This window comes from Uloborus diversus, chromosome 3, assembly GCF_026930045.1.
Source record: "Uloborus diversus isolate 005 chromosome 3, Udiv.v.3.1, whole genome shotgun sequence".
In the NCBI taxonomy this organism is placed as follows: domain Eukaryota; kingdom Metazoa; phylum Arthropoda; class Arachnida; order Araneae; family Uloboridae; genus Uloborus; species Uloborus diversus.
In genome coordinates this window covers 88,316,443-88,336,208 of record NC_072733.1, presented here as the reverse complement: position 1 = coordinate 88,336,208, position 19,766 = coordinate 88,316,443, and the positions used below count along the sequence as shown (strand labels likewise).

Below are 19,766 nucleotides of genomic sequence, written 5' to 3'. Positions count from 1 at the left end.
GGCCCAGAGCCTGTTGCTGGTCGTCACTTTTGTATTTGTATTTGTATTTATGTCTATAGAGAAGAATTTTCATTAAATTGGCAATTCTGTGTAATTAATAGGATACCTTCTCAATAATTTAATTTGAATGTGGTAAAAGCATTAACAATGAATTCAAATATGTGTAATGACATAATAGACTTCAAAAAATATGGTCACTGCTTGGAAGATCCTTTAAAATTTAAAGTATAAGTTCAGTAATGAACTGAAAAATTCAGTACAACATAGTCAATAGATGTACAATGAAGCACCGTTTATAGGTTTTTGAAGGAACTGCATGAAAAAACAAATAATAGGTATAGATTATTGTGTATTAGACTCTGCAGGAACCAATTTAAAAAGCATAATTGATAAAATCCAATAAAAAAGAAACGTATAAACAGTGCTTCACTGTAGTATTATATTTTTAAATATTTTTAAATTTAATGCTATAAAATTTACTAGGGGGGAAAAATCGAGAATTTGCAAATATTAATTATTAAAAAACCATTTTTAAACAAAAGTGATAAATCTTTTAACTTAATATTTTTTTTCAAAGGAAAGAGACATAGAGTGAATGAGTGAGTGAGAGAAAGTACTCAAGAAAATAAAGTTTCAAATATTGTGAATGTAACCCAAACATTGCTTTTTAAAACTGAGACTGCTATAAAAGTTACATGCACCAATAAGGTAGGCATTCTGAGTCTTAAAAAAGCAAATACAACACATCCTTTACATTTGTGAGAATAATGTATTGAAAAACCAGGGTCAAAAAAAAAAAAAAAAAAAAATCAAATTTGCAAAATTTTAAGGTGAATGACAAATTGGGACGAAAGATTATGTTTTATTTTGATATCTTAATACAGTTGGTCAAATGTCGCATAATGAACAGAGTAGCCTATAATCGAGAGAAATCTAGAGAAACTATGCTCAAAGAAAGAACAATTTAGAAAGTTGGTAGAATTGCACCACATGCTATACTAAACTAAATCTTACCGTTACACAAGGTTTTTCTTAATAATATGCATGCTAAAAATATATAAATCCACTTACCTACTACATCTGTTATTTTGTATCTTGATTCCCCTTCATCTTCAATCAAAGTTGCATGAATGGAGTTCATTGCACTAACTTTTTTATAGTTATCAGGAGTAAGATACAAGTACTTATAGCCCTGAAAATTTAATCAAATGAAATTAAATAATAATGACTTGAATTCTGCAAATCTTAGTATTTTGAAACGCTCACTAAAATGTATTTTCACAAAAATAAAGAAAAAAATAAGCGGAAAAATAGCAGTGATAATAATTAAATCCTAACATGCCTTAGAACATCCAACATGTGTTTTAAATGAATAGAAGACTTACTTTATCGGGATTTTCTGAATCAATCCAGGCAACATTGAAAATGTGTTTAATTTCTTCAGCTAATCCAATACGAGCACCGCTGTTTGCTGATATGTACAATCGCGGAATGCCCAGTTCACGTGCTTTTTCAGAAGCTCTCTAAAATGTGTAAAAATAAAATGTGCCAGTTTTCAAAAGCAAATTCTAAACAAAAACTATACAGACACACACACACACACACACACACACATATATATATAGCAAAGACAGACCTCAACTTTGAAGCTTCAACACCAAATAACTTTCATTTTAATTAACTCAAAAAGTTTTGAGTTAAATTATAATACTGTATAGAGACAAGAATTGACATAAATTATGGAAAAAAATGCTCTTCAAATGCCCTTAAAAAATATTTTCTTTGCTAAAAGGCACAATTTTGGACATACCAAAACGTTAACTGAGCAAATGTACCATTAAAAAAATATTTTCTTAATTATTTCCATACGTCTCAAAAAAAAAAAAAAAAAAAAATTAAGGCCATGAATCTCAAACTGAATATTTTTTTGATAATATTTTCCAAATTAAAAAATTAAAGACAGATTATTTATGTTGTAAACAATTTTAGAAAAAATGGAAGTTGGAAGTTTGGTGTATGTCCAAAAGTTACGATCTTTACAATGCTATTATTTGAGAACTAAGTATATGATGTTTTCGTTTTAAAGGTATTTATCGATCCTCAGAATCAATTTTTAATTGTTTAAATGTGTTTTCATAAGCTTTTATGCAGTATCTTACAAGATAAATAATTTTTCTTAAACATACATGTGACATGTCCAAATGGCGTTACGATCTTGACGCCGATAATTCTGACCGTTTATTCATAATTTTTGATGATCCACTGTCTTCTAACCACAATAAAAAAGGTTATTATAATGTTATCTTCTTTAATCCATTGCTATTTTGCATAATTAATACGTTACACATTGAACAATACATAAATTAACCCCTTGAGGACCAGCGCATGGAAAACGAAGCGCAGCTACGGGACCGAACGTTCCGAAATGGAACGCCGCCATCGGCCCGAGCATTTACAGCAGTTAAGCCTAACTGAACAAAAATATTCATATAAAATCAGCATCTCAAAATAATGACTTGAAATTTTAAATTTGCTGTAACAATGTACTACTGATTACTAATTATTAATATAAAGACTATTACATTATTAGAAGGGAGTGAAATAAGTAGAATACTAAAACTTTAACTATGTGCACAAAGTTAAATAATATGTGCACAAAAACAAAATTAGAGTTAGACATCGTGAGTGTGCAATCAAAGAAAAAGAAATGTAGCAAAAAAATATGTTCCTTATGTAGATTTAATTAAAACAACTTAGGTCAAAGAAATTTAAACTAGTTCAATTCCCACGCAACAAGTCTCAAAATTGCTTCATAATTCTCTCGAAAACATTCCCTTTCACTCACTTCGCTAACCATTTTTATTGCAATGTTCCAGTCTCCAAATGAAAAAGAATAATTAAAGAAGAACAATATCAGAAAGGATTCAAAAATAATCATAAACTTCAGTGCCACTTGAAATCATTAATGTACTCTCATCGAACGGGGAATCCCAAAAGTCTGGAACACATACGCAAAAATATTTTAACCTTCCTCCCCTCCCCCATAATTTATTCAGCTAGATGTATATCTGTTTCAATTACTCGTCACAAAAAAAGAGAAGCAAAGATATAAACAAGAGCAATTGAGACCTCATAAATCATATGCGCATTCACTGATGTTTACATAAAATAAAATCTATCCCATTGAGAGGCCCAAATAAAAAACTAAAGCCTGTACATGAAGGTCAAATACCATGTGACTCGAATAAGATCAAAGTTATAGCCATTTAGCGCCATCTATTATCGTTTAAATATTCATTTAATTCGTTCCGTTTTGAGAAAGCGTATATGTGACGCTGGGATGTCAGCGTCGATCAGAGCGCGTAGCGCTTACGTGCCGCTGGGCTGATAAGAGAGGATTTGTTGCGTAGCGTCCGCGTGACGCTGGGTGCAAACGGGTTAAAGTAGAAACATGGCTGGTTATGATCGTAACGAAAGCCATTTTGCGCTAAAATCGCCAAGTCCTTTATTATCATCAAATTCTTGCGATTCACGAGATTTAGAAACCGAAATGGGTATCTATCCTAACCTGTTGAACTTTTGTTTTCTACAGCTGGTTTACCACAATGCAAAAAAGCTTGACAAATATTGATATCTGCTCGCCTTTCATCACTGTTAGACTAATGCCATATTAGGGACCAGGGATGAGAGTGGTCAGAGAGCAAAAAGGAGGAAATCCAAAAAATTACGTAAAAGGGATGATATCCAAAAAAATTTCGTGAAAGGGATGATATCCAGAAACGCATCAAAATAGAACCTGGAAGCCATGATATCCAAACATTCAACAAAAAAATGGCTAATTTACCAGTTTTAAAGGTAATACGTATTTAATTAAATATGAGTAATAATTTTGTACAATTTGCTGCATTGTACCATTTCTTGCAAGGGTGTTTATTCCTAAATAAATCTAAATTTTGAAAAAGAGGCAACAATTTCTAACCCGAGTCCTTGAACAAAGGGTTGGGGGAGCCAGAGTTCAATCTTGACTGCATCACACAATAATGTCAACTTTTCATATTTTTTAGAGAAAAATACATTTTTTTCATTAAAAACATTTGAGTTTATAGTGTTAAACGAGAGAGAACATAAATTTTGAAATTAGATATTTGTAAAGTAAAAATTTACAACAGAGAGAAAAATCTCAAATTTCTTTATGTGGTAGAACATACTTTTCATAGTAAGAATTCAAAATAAATAAATATATAAGTATATAAACGATCTTTTTCCTTGCATTGGAACCTAAAATTTGTTTTTGAAAACTTCCTAATACAATTTTGGAATAAAAAGAACAACTTGCAGCTGCCTCATTTAATCATGAAATCTCAAAACTTTTAACAGGTTGTAAAACCTAAACCATTTGAGATTCACCATAAATATTCTTTACACTTTCTTAAATACACAAAAAAAAAGCAGCCATGCCAAGTTAAAAAAAAAATCGAGACTGTGGGTGCTAAGCCACATTTTTTGATTGAGTTTTGCATTTTTTCTAAAATAAATTAAAGAAATAAAAATATTATTGAAATGATGAATAAAATAAGCGGATATAAGGTAGAAAAGAGTAAAAAAACCACCCAACAATAAAAATAATTGAAATACTTTCAGGATGCAAAAAGATTGAAATCTCAAACGAGGCATGCAACTTTCGGCGCAGCACGTGTTTGACGTCGTTGGCATGATTCCAAAACGTACGTTTTTGGCAGATATCGCGGAGGACGAAGATTCAAGGCGAAAAAATAGAACAAGTAAGAAATTAGAAACCGAAAATTTTAAAAAATCGTATTTTTTTTCCGATTTTTGAGAAAAATAAGGCTTGAAAGAGGCAAAAAAAAGGAGGAAAAGGAGGAAAGGTTTTAAAAGCCAACAGAAAAAGCCGGAATTCCGGCAAAAGCCGGAAAAATCTCATCCCTGGATATAGATGTTGTTCATTTATTTTCAGGCTATGCAGATGCAGTAAATTTAAATCCAAATGACACAGTGATCAATCGTACATTCCTTAAGAGAGCAAAAGAAAATCTTCGAGAGGTAAAATTAAATTTCATGAATTTAAATGAGATTTTGCAGTTATTCACTGGGATACAAAGCTACATCTAGATGTAACTGGAAAAAGAACGCCGACTGGATTACCGTGATAGCTTCAGATCCTAATATTGAACAGCTACTCGGAATTCCTTAGATATTTCTTCAGTTGTATATGATATCTTAGATGATAGCTCTTTATTGCTAACTGTTGCAGCTGTAGTGTTTGATACAACGACTTGCAATACCAACCGTATAAATAGTGCATGCAATTTCTTAGAGCAAAAACTGAAAGGTGATATATTACATTTGGATTGCCATCATCATGCACTTGAAATTGTACTGCAGGGTGTGTCCTTAAAAAATTCCTGCATTTCTTAGTTCTAGATCAGATATTCAATTATTTGCGCTTCAAAATTTTGTGGAAATATCTCCATCATTCAGAACTTACAACATTTCAATCAAGTACACATACCACTGAAATTCTAAAAGACGAAGTTGATGACATATTATTGTTCGTAAAAGGCGGAATTGCGAAAGATTACAGAGAATTCTCATAATTTGTAACAATATTTCCTGGTGAATTTCCTCCTACAGGGATATGTTTTCGGCAACCTGGAGCTTATCCCTGAGCCACATGGGAGGCAAAAGGAATTTTTGTTTCAAAATTTTTATATTTAGGAAACAATTTAAATTGACCTTACATGAAAAGAAAGCCCTTCAATGCTGTTTTACAAAGTTGTTTTACAATTAAATGCAGTATGAAGATATGGTTTTTCGCAGCAACCCAATCGAGGCTCCTTTGAATAATATGTCTAAAAAACTAGCAGCGTACAAAATGACGACAAACATGCAGCAGAAGCAGGGATTGGAAAATTCATAAATCACTTATGGTATTTAGGGGATAAACTAGTAGTTTGTCCGTATTGGATGAAGGAATTAACTGTGAAGATAGGAAAAGACTTGTCCAAAAAATGCTTGTGATAAGGAAGACATGTCTGATGACTGTTTAACAAATTTCAGATAATAGTAGATGATTTGGAATACTTTCTTAGTAAAGATCTTCCTCTTTATAGAATCAATTACAAGTCAATAAAACTGTTTGATAAGTTGCAAATACTAAAAGATTTTTTCCTGTTTGATTTTTTCCACAAAACTAGGGGGCATCACTTGTTGAATTCCGAAAAAAAAAATTCCCATATAAATAAGGACCACCCTAATATATATATATATATAATATATTATATATTATATATATATATATATATGGGAAACAGGCGATTCGGTATGTCTATGGATTAATCTTCTGGATATGTTTTAATCTTTATTTTATTGTTACGTTAACAACTGGAATGGATTTTTATCAGGTTGAACAATGGAATTGGCTTTGTTTACGTGGATTTCAAGGTAAGACAATTTTGTTATAGGCAGGTACTGTCCCGTGGATGGCTAATTATCGGAACTAGTTTTCCTAATTAGTCGAGGCGAAACCCTCTGCTTTTAGTTTTAGGTTTGAGCTCTAGTTTATTGTTTTTAGTTTAGCAAGAGGTGCTTTTGCCCATTGTTACTCTATATTGCATGTACTGGAGCTTAAACATTCTCTTTTAGTTCATAGTTAAAATTTTGGCCTTTTGACCATAATTAATGAATCCTCCACGGCTGATGAGCTCTGGATTCATACTTTATCTTTTCCTACTTAATAGCTGTTTGCTAATTTCCTTTTTATCATCATTAATTATTTATAATTTGTTTAATATTTGAAATTCTGTTTGCTTAATTTTATATAACATATAATATATATATATATATATATATATACACACACACATATATATATATATATATATATATATATATATATATATATATATATATATATATATATATATATATATATATATACCGTATTACTTCGCATTATCCGGCATGCTGGAAAAATTGAGGTCAGAAAAAAAAATACTATAGAAAATATATGCGCAGCTTAAAAATGAATATCAATTCTATACATATATTATTAGTATTAATAAACAGCTTTTAATTTTGTAAAAATATTTACTAACAATGTCATTTGTTATTTTAACAAGAAAATATTGTTTAATAACAAATAATTTTATAAAAATTAAATTAAAACTAAGTAAGCAAACATTTAAGTAGTAATTTACTGCCCCTAAACCAGTGCTAAAGAATTTACCATAATTTTTCAATAAATAAAAATTAAACTTACCTCTTTAAAATTAACCTAAAATAATTTATTTTTAAAAATTATGAACAAACCTCAGTAACGATGATTGCTTCTGAATTGATTACTTTATTGGCATATAATTGATTCTATCAATAATGACCTACCATAAATACAAGCACATATTATATGCAATACACATTTTTTTTTAAAAGAAAGTTACTTTTGGGATTTATTATTTTTTTTCCTTACAGTGGTTTGCTTTCTGATCGGAAATGAATCGGGAAACTTATTTTTGTTTTGTTGCAAAATAAACCTCAAATTATCCAGCATGACAGAAAATTCGAATTTCCCGGCATGCTGGTCAACCTTGGTTTTTTCTTGGTGCTGGATAATGCGGAGTAATAAGGTATTTAATAATATGGAGGAAAATAAACTGGGAGAACAAGCAAAAAAAAAAAAAAAAGTAATAATTATTGCTAAAGAAAAGCATTAACATTTTATTTTCATTTTGTAATATAAAATTACTGTTGCTCAAAACTACTGATTGCAAAGTAATTTAATGACTGGAAGACATACAGTAGAAAATAAACGTCTCTTTTCAAATATATTAAAATGGTAAAAATAAGGTATGTGTTTTTGCACTTTAAATTTAAAGGTAAAGGTGCTAGTCAATCATATATTTGATAATTTGAAATTAAATCAGAATATTTTAAAAATAAAACAAATATCTTACAAGAAATAGAAAGTCTTCCTGTGGTGCAAAAGTTCCTATTAAGTGAGTGATATCATTACAAATGACAATTGCATCTCTTCCTTGGGGATATTCTGGAGTGAAAAATGTCATTTTCCAAGCAACCATTCCAATCTAAAATAACATGTAAAATACACAACATTAATTCATTATATGGATATTTTATTACTTTTCATATGAAAGTTGACTCCTAATTTAGAACACTAAATGAAAAAAGCATTTTCAGTAAATTGATCGTCATTTAGCTTAAGTAAAGTGAGGAAAGGTTAAGTAGTAATATGTATAGTCTTGAGCAAAAGAGAGCAAGAGGGGATGGGATCCAATAATTTAAGTTTCTTTAAATGGAAGATCTTCGTGGGCTAAATTTCTGTACTGATGGCAAAACCAGAAGCCCATTGTTTGAAGTTCTTAAACCCCAGGCCAGTCTTAAAATCAGGAAAATTATTACTTCAACAAAGTGTAAGCATTTGGAATAGGTTACCGATCACTTGCAATGGAGTAGGTAGTTTTAACCGGGTTCTTGATCTTCATTGGGGATTGATAAATTTACTAAGACTAGCTAAGCTGGGCCCAAAGCCTGTTGCTGATAATTACTTTTGTATTTGTAGCCAGCTTTCTCATTAGATACTTAAAACTACTATCTAAGAATCTGATAATTAGTTGAAGAGTTAAAAACGTTTACTTGTGTAAAAATTCTTTAGCATGTTATGAAGAAGTCTAATACAATCAGACACAGAAAAAAGATCGTCAAGTGAGAAAAGATATAGCAATACGTTTCTAATTTAAGCATACTAAAAACCAAACTTTAAAAATCAACAATGCTAAAAGAGATAATTATCAGCTCAAACTCAGTTTTGAAACTAGCTAACATATGGGCGAAGAGTAACTTGCATTAATATTTTATAAAGGGTATTTTGTAATCCTAAAGGAAGAAAAATTTCATTTTACTAGCTGGTTACTATCACTTCATCCACAAAGTTTTTAGTACACAAGCTAATAAATACACAAAATATATTAATTCATAAAAGATTATAATTAATTTTAAAAACTAAGCTGCCAAAAAATACCCATAAATTTTGGAATAAAATGTTCGAATTAGAATAAAACAAATTAGATTTTATCACAAAACAATTATTAATGGGATATCCAAGCCCAATTCCCAGTTGGAACATATGAAGACATAGTACAATTTACATAGACATGCTCTTACCTTTAATAAAAGAATTTTGACCTAATAGCCATTAACAAGACAAATGCTCCTTAACTTTAGGTTTCCAAGCAAATGTTCATAATGATACTAATGCCACTTTACAATTTATAATTGTAAACACATTATGCATGAAAGGTTATCAAATCAAAAGATTTAAAAAAAAATTTCTAAACAGGTCAAACATTTTCATTTAACATAAAACAAATTTTATCAGAGGATTTAATTGTATATAAATTACAAAATGTTACGTACCGTAATTTCCTGCGTATTGTCCGTGGCGGCGTATAATCCTAAGGTCCCAAAATAAGCGAGAAGAAAAAAAAAATCTGCGTATAGTCCGCGGCGGCATATAATCCGCGGATAATACGGTGGAATAAATGAAAGTTTGGTTCTATTATGCATACCATTTTCTGAAGCAAATATATCGTAATAAGCGAATGTAATTCATTAAAACTTACAATAGTAATACTAGCATGTAAAATGAAAGATTATTTCATTATAAGGTTTTATTAACATAGAAATACTTCCGATAAAATGATACAAGTTGAAATTTACAAACATTAATTAAACCCTTCAAAGTCAGAAGTGTCAGTGTCCGATACAAACATGTCCATAACGTTTGCATCCAATGCGGACGAATTGTTCACTTCAGCGTCTGAAGCAGAGTCTGCATCTGCGTGGTCAATTAGTCCCGCCTTCCGGAAAGAGTTTCGAATTGTTATGACCGAAACATCTTCCCACGCACTTTTCACCTATGCTACAACTTCCTCATAAGATGCCCGACGCATTTTCCCCCCCTTTGTAAAGGAATGCATTCCTTCTGGCATCCACTTTTCCCAGGATTCCCTGACCTTCATTTTGAAACTACGATTTACCCCTATGTCTAGGGGTTGTAAAATTTTGGTCAGGCCTCCTATTTGGCACCAGACATGGTGCATGCACTTTTAATCTTATCAGTTACGTGCGCTTTCATAGAGTCCATGACGAGGAGGGCCCGAGGCTTAAATAAGCTGCACTTCCTTTTTCTCCAAACACTGGCTAGCCAGTCGAGCATTACCTCCTCCTTCATCCACCCTTTTTCATTTGTGCGTACTTCAACTCCCGTTGGGAAGTTTTGTTTTGGGACAGTCTTACGTTTAAGGGGAGTCAGTAAACCCTGTACCGTCAATGTTAATTTGCACAGGTTCATGTACCTTTTTCTGAAAATCTATTAAAGATACAAGTATGAATTTTTTTCTGTACCTCAAGTAGACTCTGTTCTCTATACTGAAGTAAAATTTTACAGAAAGAAAGCTTAGTTTTTTTGGAAAAAATTCTAATGTGTAAGTCACTGTATTTGTTTAAAAAAATACCATTTTGCCACACAAAATCAGCTCTATAAAAAATAATTTTCGAATATGAGAAAAAGTTTACTTCTGTATATGCAGTTAGATGTATGGAATAGGTGGTAAAAATTTCAAAGCCTAACACAATTTAGTTTCTGAGAAAAAGGAACATTTAATTTAAAAAATACCATTTCGAGATATTGCAATTTAAAGGGGAAAAATCATACCTTATCAAAATAGGTTTTACATTTTTTATAGCTTATTTTAACTTACTTCTAATATGAGCACGTTCAAGATGTTTGTATCATCAAAAAGGTATTGAAATGGAGTTTCAAAATATATAAAAATCAAAAAATCGATTTTTTAAAAGTATTTAGGGTACTGACTCCCCTTAAAAAAAACCATCGGTGGCAGCTTATATCCATCAGCTGCACACGCTAATACAACGGTAAAAGAAGTTTTTTCATTTCCAGTCGTGGTGACAGGAATTGTATTTTTGCCGACGCAATCGACGGTCCGGAGCGGGGAGCAGTCGAAACACAATGGAACTTCGTCCATACTGTATATATCATTATCACTGAAATTGTTTTCCCGGATTAAGTTCTTAGTAAACAGGAAAAAAATTTCTTGTTTCAGTTTCCAATCATCGGGTAGTTTTTGTCCCACAGTGGTGCGATTTCTGACAGACAGGTTTTTCCTTTTCATAAACCTGTAGCACCTTGTGGGACCACCCTGAAAGTTCGTTATCGCCATTTCTTGGGCCAAGACTGTGGCCTTCCGCCGAATGCTCACGGTGGACACAGAGGCTCCCTTTTCACGTTCTTCGACAATCCACCGGAACAGCGAATCCTCTAGCTCCGGCCAGGACTGCTTCCCGTGGCGAAACGATTGCCTACTCCTTTCACTGCCGCAAAACTTTTCCTTTTTCTTTCTCCACAAACGAATATTAGACTCGTCTACACTGAAGAGCCTTGCAGCTTTTAGATTTCCTACTTCTTCAGCTTTTTTAATAGCCTTTAATTTGAATTCATTTGTATAGCTAACTCTTTTAGACATTTTAATGCAAGCTACTATCAGTACAGACGCTACAGAGAAAGTATCACGTGCGCAACAAACATCGAAGATAAGAAAATGCAATGGATCCAATGCGATTGCCAGATCTATTGTTAATAATATTTCGCAACTCCAACGAACTATAGGAGGCACTGCAGTCACTGTCTAATGGCCGACTTAAAAACTAAAACAAACGCATGTGGTAACGAAGAAAATGCTAAAAGTGTTGTGATTTTTGTTCGTATGTATGATATTTTTCGCTTCATTCTTTTTAAATTAATTTTCAAAGTCTTGTGGATATTCTGGCCCACGTAGAAAGAAATGAGAATTCAAGAAGCATTACTAAACGTCAAAGATTAATGCAAACTACGTAGTTCGTAGTTCTAAGCAGCTATTTCCACGATGTTGAGTTCGATATTTATCAATTCTTGATAAAACTAAATAATAATTGTGGCCTGACAAGAACAACAATTAATGCTAGAAAATTCAATATGACATAACAAATTATTATCGAAAGAAGATGATACTTCTTTGCCTTGCTTGGCTAGCGCTTATTGTTTTGCATTTGTTGCTGAGTTATTTCTCTCGAATTCACGAATCGGTTAATTTAAAATTTTTCTGTTTCGATTTTTCTAATTTCTGAGTTACGATTTAATTATGTCAAGTTATGCAAATCATCTACAGAATTCTTACGGATATATGGTGGTAGTTTTCTTTTCAGTTGATTGACCATTATTTCTTTTTACTTATCGAATTCTGTAATCTTACTACCATTTTATTCCACTCATGATAAAAATTAAAAATGGTTTAACTAAAAACGCGAAATCTCACCAAGGCTACTTTGCTCGCACAATACTAAAACTATAACTCTAAACAAATTCGGCGAAACCTTTCAGCTGAGAATAAAAGGAATAAAGTAAATTCTTTTTCGGCGAAACATTTTTCATTTTGTTCTACGATAATATATTCAAGAAAATATTTTGCATACCGTTCATTCCAACTAAATGCTGCTGTAAAAGATGGTTAGTTAAATTAATTTAAGATTAAAAAAAAACTCATATTCTTACAAATTCATACAAAACAATAAAAATTTTTACCTTGTATAACGTTATCCAAGTTTGTTAATGCAGTTTTCGCTTTCACCATTTTCAATCAACTCATATTTTAGAAGAAAATAAGGAAAACTAACATTATTTTGAGAAGCTCGAGAATACTACTAAGGGACGAATTAATTTCTGTAGCTGAAAGCAAACTAAGACTCATCGATTGCATTAATAAATACTCAGAACAAACTGCCTGTGTTTACGTCAACAGACACACGTGGAATGCAACGTGGCATTTCATTGGCAGTTTTGTAAATCACCGCAAGGTAGTGTATTCGAGCGCTGGAGTTCCGATTTACTAATTTTAATATTTGTCGAAATTTTATCGTAATTTAATGCTCTACATTCGATTTATTTCCAGAACAAGTAATGATCTAAGAAAGTCAAAAGTTGTATTCATGATCGTTATCAATAAATAAAATATATTTATGGAATGCAAATAAATAAATAAATCTAAGGATAAAGTTTTTTTCAGAATTTAAAAATGTTTAACATGTAGAATTTGCATTTGGCAGCATGGGAGTTTCGTAGCGGCTGCTACGCATGCGCAAAGTAAGCAGCCACATCTGCTATCGATCGTGTGATCGCGTTTTGAAATGAGCGCCATCTATTTGCGAATCTGGTTAAAAATTGATAATCTTTCTGAAAGAAAAAATTGCGAGGGGAAAAAAAAAAGCGGCAGATAATCGGCAGCGGCACATAATCCGCACCTCACTAATTTTACACTTTTATAACAGTTAATCCGCGGATAATACGCAGGAAATTACGGTACAGCATACTATTTTAATACATGCATCCCAGATCCCTTGATTTTAACACACATTATAGATCCTAGTACAGTAGTTTATGTACATAAATGGACTGTTAATGACCAACTGACAACTCCCTCCTTCAGAAGTTTAATTCTGGCTACACTAGTGTGTGTGCAACTAATAACACAACTTCAAGTACAAAGCTATGAATACAAAATATTAACTCTCTTGCAGTTGAAAACCCACTAGCAAAACTGGCAGGCACTGCAATGCATGTCCCAGATTCTTGAGAAAGTCTGCAGACTATTTCTTAGTTGGAGGGAGGGAAGATCTAAACTTTTTTAAGGGAAAAAAATCTAACAATCCAGCAAATGCTGGTTTAACCATATTCTCTCACGTAAGACCCACAAGTATAGGGTGAGTGCAAAAGTTTGTGCGGAGTTGCAATAAATGGCATTAGAACGGGCGTAACGTGTTGTCATTAATACCACTATCTACGTAAGTCAGATCGTTGGAACGGTGATGTGTGCAGCTTTCATTCTAATCAAAATAATTTGTGCAGATACAAACTGCTTCCAGAAATATTACTTTCAAAATGAGTGTTGATAAAGTGCATTTACGGCATGTTATGCTTTACGAGTTTCGGAAAGGAATAAACATTGCAGCAGCCGTAAAAAAATATTCAAGACGTTTATCAAGATCAAGCACCAGCTAAACGAACTGTGAAAAAATGGTTTGCAAAATTTCGTTGCGGAGATTTTAAGCTGAAAGACGAGCCATGCTCAGGTCGACCTTTCGACATCGATGACGACGTTTTGCATTCTTTAGTTCAGAATACTCCGCGAATTTCAACAGAGGAAGTTGCTACAGCACTCAACGTTGACCGATCAACCGCTTTTCGGCGTTTAAAAAAAATCGGATTTGATTTAAAGCTCGATATATGGGTGCCCCATTTGTTGACAGAGAGCAACAAAATCCAGCGAATTTCTGCTGCCGTATCTTTACTCGAGCGGCTCAAAAACGGGCCGTTTTTGGATCGATTAGTGACGGGAGATGAAAAATGGGTCCTGTACAACAACGTTCAGTGCAAACGCACATGGAAACAGGCAGGTGAACATGGTGACGCATTGGCAAAGGCCAGTTTGCACCCGATGAAGGTGATGCTCTGTGTTTGGTGGGATTGCAAGGGTATAATGTATTTTGAGTTTCTCCCCGCCGACCAAACGATTGATTCGAACAAGTACTGTCGTCAATTAACTAATCTGAACCGAGAAATCAAACAGAAACGTCCAAGTTTGTCAAATTGCAAAGGCGTAGTCTTTCACAGACCACACGTTTCAAGACAGACGCTACGCAAACTGAACAGCCTGAAATGGGATGTCCTAACTCATGCACCATATTCTCCTGATATCGCACCATCGGATTATCACTTATTCCGGTCATTGCAAAATCATTTAAATGGAAAAAAACTTGACTCTTTGAATGCCTTACAAAACGTCGTGTCTTCGTTCTTCGAATCTAAACCACGCAGTTTTTACGTTCGGGGCATCCGTATGCTGCCAGAACGTTGGAAGAAGATTATAGACAACGATGGAGAATATATCATTGATTGAATAAAGAGTTTTACTTGCCTAATCACTGTATGACTTTCTTTTACAAACTCCACACGAACTTTTGCACTCACCCGATAGCATGTACTTTATCATATAATTTTTAAGCATTTTGCGGAGAGGATTTAGATTTTATGATTAATGTTGGTTTATTTTGTAGACTAAGTTTAGGTTTTTTAACTTGTGAGAATTTTTGAATCCATGCCACTGACTGCTGAAAAAAATTCTGTTGAAAGGGTTGAAACAATATATTATTTACTGTACTCACATCATTTTCTCCTGGCAATCGTTTTCTTTCCACTAAATTCCTGTTTGTATCTAGCACCAGTTCTGTATATTTTAATACCTGAGTAGGAATCTCTATTTCTGGACGTCCCATGACATGTTCTTCCCACAGGCGGTTTAAAGACTAGAAGGAAGAAAAGTTATAAAAGATAAATTTAATATCATTGAAAATTAATAGTAAAATAAAGCTAAAATCACAGAAAAATTGGAATACATCTTACTTGTTGAAACATGTCGGGAAAATCATACACATATGTAGTGCCATTTGATTGTGCTTGGAAACGTTTCAGCTGCAGGTAATCTTTTGTCATGTATGGTGTTGATATTGGCAAATCATGCAATGGGCCTTGTTTGTGACCCCAAGCTTCAAATTTTGTCAAGCCCGTAACGGGATCCGTCACTTCTTTGTACAAACTCATGTCCAAGTAGTACCCACTTTCATTAGCAAGATACAAACGGATAGGCATACATTTAGCAGTGGGGCTAAGTCTAAAACATCAAATAGGTTTACATTAATTTTTTTTTTTAATCATAAGAAAACTAAAATAAATAAATCAAACAAAATAAAATTAAATTAAAATGCCTGAAAGACTGAATCTCATATTATTGTACACAGGACTCATAACAGCTGTAATAGCATACCAAACTTCTATTATGTAAATACAGTAATACAACCGGACATTTTCTTTTTTGACAACATTTTATTATCGCTTTCAATTTTTCTATTAAAGAGTTAGCAGCTATATGACTTTTCCTACATAAAACAGATATTTCACCTTTCAACTCTGTAATATAGTTGTTTGTAAACACAACATTATTCTTAGAGTCACTAATAATTTAATTTCTAACCAAATAATGTAAAGCTGAATTAATTCACTGATGTAGAAAAAACACAGTAAATGTCTTCCATTTCTTTGGAAGAAGCTCCTCCTTCCAATATGAAAAGCAGATCAAAAGCAAGGGTAAAGATAGGTATGCAGATTTTGTACTATGGTTGAACCCAGTTTATACAAAATGCCAAACATTCACAAATTAATTCATACAAGCTGTTACTTATAACAATGAAAAATAAGTAAAATTGTTAAAAGGTAAATAGATAAAGATTAAATTAAAATAAAATAAAATAAAAAATGTACAAGTATTATTTGAAAATTACAACTATTTATTATCATTGATATACACATAGTAATCAAATTACAAGTACAATCATAAACAGTTAACTTGCTTCTCAAAATTTAAGTTTTGGATAAAATTTTTGGAAAAGGATGAAAATCAATAACCAAGAGTCAGGTGGTATTCCTCAATGGAATATACAGTTCAAATAACTTGAAATGACCACATGGATGAGCTTTATTGTCTAGACATAAAAATTCCATCTATGCTATACATGGTGGGCTTTCTACAACTACACAAAATTGAGAATATTTTCTAAGAAAGAAAAATTCTGTATTAAATCATAAAAGTTTTTAGCAAAGAGGTCAGAAATAGTTATTTGTCTTAGCTGAAACTTTCCTTTTAAAGCATGCATTATGAGAGAGATTTCTCACGTAATTAAGTAACAAACAAAACTTATTTAACAAAATGTTCGTTTTATCAGCAATTTTATATTAATTACAACTATATTAAAAAGGTTCAACTGAATTTTCTAACAAAAATCCATTCCTCCAATATAAAGGGTGACTGTAAAAGAATGGTGGGCTTTCATAAGAACATCAATTCGGGAATATTGGACTTGCAACTTTCTGTTGAAGCTTGAATGAAAGAGCGAACTGTAAAGTTTCAATTGACTATCATTAGATATCTTTGTATGTTATTGCATGTGTCTCAGTCATTATTTATTTTTCAGTTAAGTCAAAATGATGATCATGGGAGAAACAAAAGTGATTAGCAATTTATTATTAGCCCCTTTAGATCACCAGACCTAACACCATTAGATATTTTCATGACAGAATACGTAAAGGATAGGGTCTGGTGGAGGAAAGTGGTCTATGGGATAAAGTGTTTATAAATCAAATAAAGAACTATATATAATCGAAATAAATGAATGAATGAGGGCAAATTTTTTATTATAGATTTTAAAAATTAACAACTATATTTTAAATTGAAAATTTTGGAACTAGCAGTATTTTATTTGGTTAAAAAAAAACGCTTTGTGTGCACAAGAAACGTTTTAAAATCTGAACACCTGTTTTAATTCCTTTGTAAAATTTTGTTTATTAAAACTTTTAGCAGATTGATTGTGCAGGCAACTTTACCGATGTCTCTAGAACATGTCAGCATAAACAGCAAAGCTGGATTCATTTGATATAATACTAGCAGTAGGCACACAGCGATGCCCGTGCTAAGAATTTAAAGGAAGTCCATTTAATAAAAAAAAATCCATGTCCCCCCCTCCACCTGACGTTAAATGATCATTTTTCTTGAACTAAAATGCGTACACATCTTTTAGCCGCCTGCAGTTCACCTTTTTATGCCATTCGCCTTTCTGTTAGACTTACTTTTCATTCACCTTTTTAGGCTAAGTTCATCCCCAACGGCGGCTGTTTAAAAACATTTGGCAGCTGAATTAATTAATCTATATCTATCTTTTTTGATTTGTATAAAATATTTTCTACGCCTGTTTCCAGTTGCCTTTTGTGTCACTCACCTTTTTACCCTAAAATTGCAGCCTCTTTCGGCTATCTACTTGTTTGATCTATCTTACAGGTAGATAGATCTAAACATTCCCAAATCTAAACAAAGACCATTCAAAAAACTGTGCACTTTATTCATTTAATTAAACAGCGCAAAAAACAAAAGCTTTCTCCATGTTCCCTTGTAGTGTGCAAAAATTAGCGTTTGTAAAAAAAAAAAAAAAAACACGTCACTATTTTCATTGAATTAAATGCGCACAAATTTGTCACGTACCATAAAATAGATACAAAGAGAGGAATAAAATCCCTAAATTTAAGAAAAAGTAAAGAAAAAAGCAAATGCTACCATTAGCAATAGCAAAAAAAAAAAAGATAAGCATTGTAGAGATTCAGATTCCATTCCTCAATATCAAATCCAAATCCAGGTTGTGATGTCAGTAGCATGACGTCAGCAGCATTAAAGAAGAATGTATATTTCGACCAATCAAGGGATGCTTGAAGATACGATGTGTTGCTCTGAATTTAAAAAAATGTTTTAAAAAAAAGCTATTGCCTATTTTTGAAAACTTTTTTTTTTTCTGAAGAGGGTGAAATGTTATGACCATTACATACTTCCTTTTCAGAAAGAAATCTCTCATACTTTTTGTGGGATGAGTTTAGAAAAAAAATTAAACCCAGGAAAAAAAGCAAAATAAAGGTCTTTTTCAAAAATTCATAAAAAATGCAAAAATTGGTCTATCTTCAAAAATTTTTCAGTCATCATATTTAAAATTAAACTCCCTACACTATAGTACAAAAAAGATTTGTCTGACACGATTGTGTAGGGGTCTGTGAGCAGGCCCGTGCTGGGCCTCCGAAGAGGGCGGTGGAAAGACTAGTTGGGGCACGCCAATATTTTCAGGTGCATGTTCACATATATATATTTTTTTTGGGGGGGGGGGCAATTTTTTTCGGAAGAAAGATATTGCTTTCTGGGAAAGTTCTTTCCCTTTTTTTGTATTCAACTCCAAAAAATATAATTTTGTTTACCTCTCTAAAGTGCATCTTGTTCTACTAGAGTTGTACTTCAAACTTTTGGGTTTGACCTTAAGAGGGGGGAATGGTATCATGAGAGTAGTAAAGGGCTCTCCTGTAGGCGGGGAATAGAATATCTCTAAATTTGGTGGGGGTCCGGGGTAAAATTTAATAAATAGACATAAAATTCAGCCTTTTGAAGCCATATAAGGGGTAACTGGAACAACAAAAATATGGGGGGGGGGGGAATAGGCAAACAAAACTTTTTAAAAGTTATATACTCTTTTGCAAATTAAGATAATACAAATTGAAAATTGTTTTGGATCGACAAATCAATGTCAGCAGCCAAAAGAAAGAGCAAGGGAGGAGAAAAGTTTATTAATGCATTATTACTTTCGGTACAACTCGTTTTTGATCACCCCTCCAACTCACCGACAAATACAACAATGAATTAAATATAAAATGATCAATAGTAAAAAATGCTTTAAAATAAATGGTGCACAGATTAAGAAAATAGGTTACTAGATAGTAACATAATGATACTGTCCATTTGGACAATTCATAATTTAAACACTTCATGAGAAATAAATTGAAACACTTTGCTTAAGAGCTTGAAACACTTGTCTAATTAATTTGATGGACTCTAGAGCAATTGAAATATGTTAAGGACTTCACTTTCACTTTCCAGTCTCAGATATTTTAGTACTTGGCTGTATAGTTTAAGTTTTAAAAAATGTGTAAGAAACAGCTATTTTAAAATTTAATGAAAGAATAAGCTATAGATTTCTCATTT

The 19,766-nt window shown here is 32.3% G+C and overlaps 1 protein-coding gene across 1 annotated transcript in view; it reads right to left on the bottom strand.

Annotated features, from left to right (window-relative positions):
- Positions 1–19,766, bottom strand: part of LOC129218194 (acetyl-CoA carboxylase-like) — a 282,701-nt gene that overhangs the window by 68,392 nt on the left and 194,543 nt on the right. Inside the window, exons 37-41 of the mRNA XM_054852411.1 lie at positions 15,548–15,815; positions 15,310–15,450; positions 7,971–8,102; positions 1,386–1,523; positions 1,072–1,192 (exon numbers count right to left, since the gene is read on the bottom strand). Of these exons, the coding sequence (XP_054708386.1) occupies positions 1,072–1,192; positions 1,386–1,523; positions 7,971–8,102; positions 15,310–15,450; positions 15,548–15,815 (800 nt within the window). The remainder of the gene's footprint in view (positions 1–1,071; positions 1,193–1,385; positions 1,524–7,970; positions 8,103–15,309; positions 15,451–15,547; positions 15,816–19,766) is intronic.